This window comes from Lynx rufus, unplaced genomic scaffold, assembly GCF_022079265.1.
Source record: "Lynx rufus isolate CCGP_SWC_20201006 ecotype Redwood Valley unplaced genomic scaffold, mLynRuf1.p SCAF_9, whole genome shotgun sequence".
Lineage (NCBI taxonomy): Eukaryota > Metazoa > Chordata > Mammalia > Carnivora > Felidae > Lynx > Lynx rufus.
Window position 1 is genome coordinate 21,338,397 of NW_025814897.1, and position 3,531 is coordinate 21,341,927.

General features: G+C 41.0%; 1 protein-coding gene across 1 annotated transcript; it reads right to left on the reverse strand.

The window, feature by feature from the left end:
• Nucleotides 1-1,343: 1,343 nt before the first annotated feature.
• On the reverse strand, nt 1,344-2,282 carry LOC124505279 (olfactory receptor 145-like). Its single transcript, XM_047071179.1, has one exon. It carries the CDS (start codon nt 2,277-2,279, stop codon nt 1,344-1,346), a length of 936 nt encoding a protein of 311 aa, XP_046927135.1. The 5' UTR covers nt 2,280-2,282.
• Between the last annotated feature and the right edge of the window lie 1,249 nt (nt 2,283-3,531).

Genomic DNA, 3,531 nt, shown 5'->3' on the forward strand with positions numbered 1-3,531 from the left:
AAAACAAAGAGGATTGGAAACAAGTAATAAAAGTGTGCTAAATAAATAAATAGATAGATAGATAACCAACCAACCAGCCAACCATGGAGGAAGCATGAGCAAAGTGTATTTTCAAGGAAAGGTAAGCAAAGGAAAATAAGAGAAATCCCCTAAATAGTCTATAACTTCTCAAATGATTTTCTTAACGTTTTAATGAATTCAACTTGGATAAATATATGTCTTTCTTACATACCATACTCCCTTGTAGTTAACTGAAAATTTTCCTGCAAATGAGTTTCTTAAAGTTTTCTTATAACTAAATAAATAGAATCAGATTGTACATTTAAAGGGGGAAAAACATGTAGTACAATGGGACCTGTACCTCAAAAGGGTAGGCACAGAATGGTACCAATGTATATCTGAAAGTCATCTAACCCTGCCTTTCTGTCCAGAAAAGACTTCCTAGAGGTTCTGGATAACTTCATACCTGAAGGATGGGCAGGCTGAGCAACACAGAGGGTGCATGAGGGTGTTCCAGGGTGACAGAATGGCTTGTGGGAAAGTGTGTAAATGAATGAGAATTTATTAAACTTGGGAGAGTTAAGTGTGACTCCAGTAGACTAACAGAAAAAAGGCAGGGAGGAGGGAGTTACAGTGGCAGAAAATCAGGCTGGAGAGGTGATCCTTTTTTGACATAATGTGGAGCTTTGTTTTATACTGAAGACAATTGCAGTGAAAAGAGTAAACTAAGGTAAATGAGATCTTATTGGAAGTATGGAAAGAGCATGCTGGTTGTCATTGGGAGAATGAATTTCGAGGCTAAAAGACAAGAGAGGAAGGGGCTAGTCAGGAGGCTGGTGTCCAGATGAGAAATGATGGTGCCATGACGAGAACAAGAATTGTCAGCACCTCATAAATTGGGGATGGAGGAAAAGCAAAGAGAGAGGAATCAAGGAGGACACTAGCTTGAGGTTTGAGCAATTGAGTATTCATGGTGACAGAGATCACAGGAAGAGAAGAAAGTCTGTGAATGTTCCCTCTAAAGTACAGGAGGAAAACACTGGGAAGGAAAAAGAAGAGGGAGGAAGAACAGAAAGGAGAAGGAGAGGAGAGAACATGGTATTAAGCCCCTCACACTACACCACAAACGTTCATTTGCATTAGCTTATTCATCCCAATAACCCTATAAAGTAATAAGATACCCCTATTTTGCAGAATTTTTGACTTGGGCATTCTAATTCCAAGTCCAACACTCTTTCTATTATACCGCATTTCTTTCTACATGGAAAAAAAACTCTATAGAGGAACAAAAACAATTTTAAATTAAAGCTGTATTCTCTTATAATACTTAATACTGCTTCAGCTCAGGAAAATATGTTTCTATTCAAGCTTTTTTTCAGGGCAACCTTAACCTCCTTGTTCCTGAAGCTATAGATCAGAGGATTGAGCATAGGCACCACAATAGTATAGAACACAGTGGACACTTTCCCCTGGTCCATGGACAAAACAGAAGAAGGATGAAGATACATGAATGCCCCCGACCCAAAGAAAACAGAAACAACAATTATATGTGAGCTACAAGTGCTAAAAGCTTTGGACCTTCCTTCAGTGGAATGGATGCGAAGGATGCTGGTGAGGATGAAAGAGTAAGAGATAATGATAGTGAGGCTGGGCACACCCACATCAAAGCCCACAACAATGAGAACTACCAGTTCATTGATGTGAGTGTTTGTGCAGGAGAGCTCCAGAAGGGGGAGGATGTCACACATGTAGTGGTTGATGGTGTTGGCATCACAGAAGGTCAACCTGAGCATGCATCCTGTGTGGGCCCAGGCACCAATAAACGCCCCCACATATACAATCACAGCCAGCAGAGAACAGACCTGAGGGGACATGGTGACCGTGTATAACAAGGGCTTGCAAATGGCCACATAGCGATCATAGGCCATTACTGTCAACACGTAACACTCTGCACTGACAAAGAAACAGTAGAAAAAGAGCTGAGTCATGCATCCTGCATAGGAGATGGTGTTCAGCTTTGACACAAAGTTTACCAGCAGTTTTGGGGTAATGACAGAAGAGTAACACAGGTCAATAAAGGATAAATTAAAGAGGAAATAGTACATGGGGGTGTGAAGGTGAGAATTCAGTCCAATTAGAGTGACCAAGCCCAGGTTTCCTGCCACAGTGACAATGTAGATTCCTAGGAAAAGAAAGAACAGAGGCAGCTGGATCTCTGAATATTTGGTTAAACCCACAAGGAAAAACTCAGTGACTAAGGAGCTGTTTCCCATATCCATTCTCTTCTGATAGGATCTGAAAGATAGGAGAGTAGAATCATATTCGATGCAGAACCCACATTTCCTATGCAATCCCATGCCCAGTCTATCCTGGGCCAACAGATTCTGCTGAGATTTCACTATTCTAGAGGGAGTTGCATATGGCTTCGCTCACGCAAGAAAGACAAGTGTATGGGAGGCATCAACATAGTTTCAGGTAACACTGGGAGAAATATTTCAAGAGGGGAAGAAGTGCAGAAATTTCTCATCCTTTCTCTGCTTCAGTTTGTCACTAACACTTTTTATCCCTTTACTTATTCCAGTTTGGCCTTGTTAATCTTTAATCACCAGACTTCAGCTACCTGTGCTGGCCATGGATTCAGACTGGACACTGTGTTGGGTAGAAATCAGGAGCACATGCCCATAGTAGAGTCGGGAAAACAGACTCACAGAGGCTCTTTGGTTTCACAAGCACACACAGCAAGAAAGTAATTAAGTCAGCAATGGAACCTGGGTTCCCGTCATAAGAAATTCTCTAAGAGGCAGAAGGATTGGAGACACTGCAAACCCCATAATCTCAGCACAACTTCTAATCTTTACTTTCTTCCCATGCAGACCCTGTAATCATCTGCACCCAGGGCCAGAGCTGGTAAAAGCAGAAAAGCGTATTACTTTCTATGGTTCTGGATTTTGAAAGACATAAAAAGATAAAGGATTCAATGCTCACTGTTCTTTGCCTAGTGACATCGGAACTTCCTGTGGTTTCCTTTCCAACACTGATCTCTAATAGGAAAGTTCTGCTGCTCTGGGGGGTAATACAGCTGAGCCAAACACTTCCTCCTCCATTTGTGTGGAGGGACTCAGAGCATTTATAAATCTCAGTCTTTGACTCGCTCTGAGAGTTATTCAGATAAAGATCACTATTTTTAATAATTATTTTTCCCAGAGGTGATCATTAAACTACAAAAAAAGTAATATAAACAGCATTCTCTGTTTCAACATAATAAACTGGAAACATCACATATGTGATCTTATTCTAGCTTGGAGGTCTCAGGGATTTGGTTTAGAGGCTTTCCCAGGAGGCTCTCCATAGCTCAAACCCTTTGGGAAAGACAGATTTATGAAACTGTTTGTACAAAGATGAAGATGCTTATACCCTGTGTCTTTGGAAGCTCAATATTCTACTCAAAATTGCACATTCTTCTGGGACAAATGAGGTAGACACCTTTTCTCTCTTCTTTCTCTTAGTGCTTCTTTGGCTATTAGGTACAAC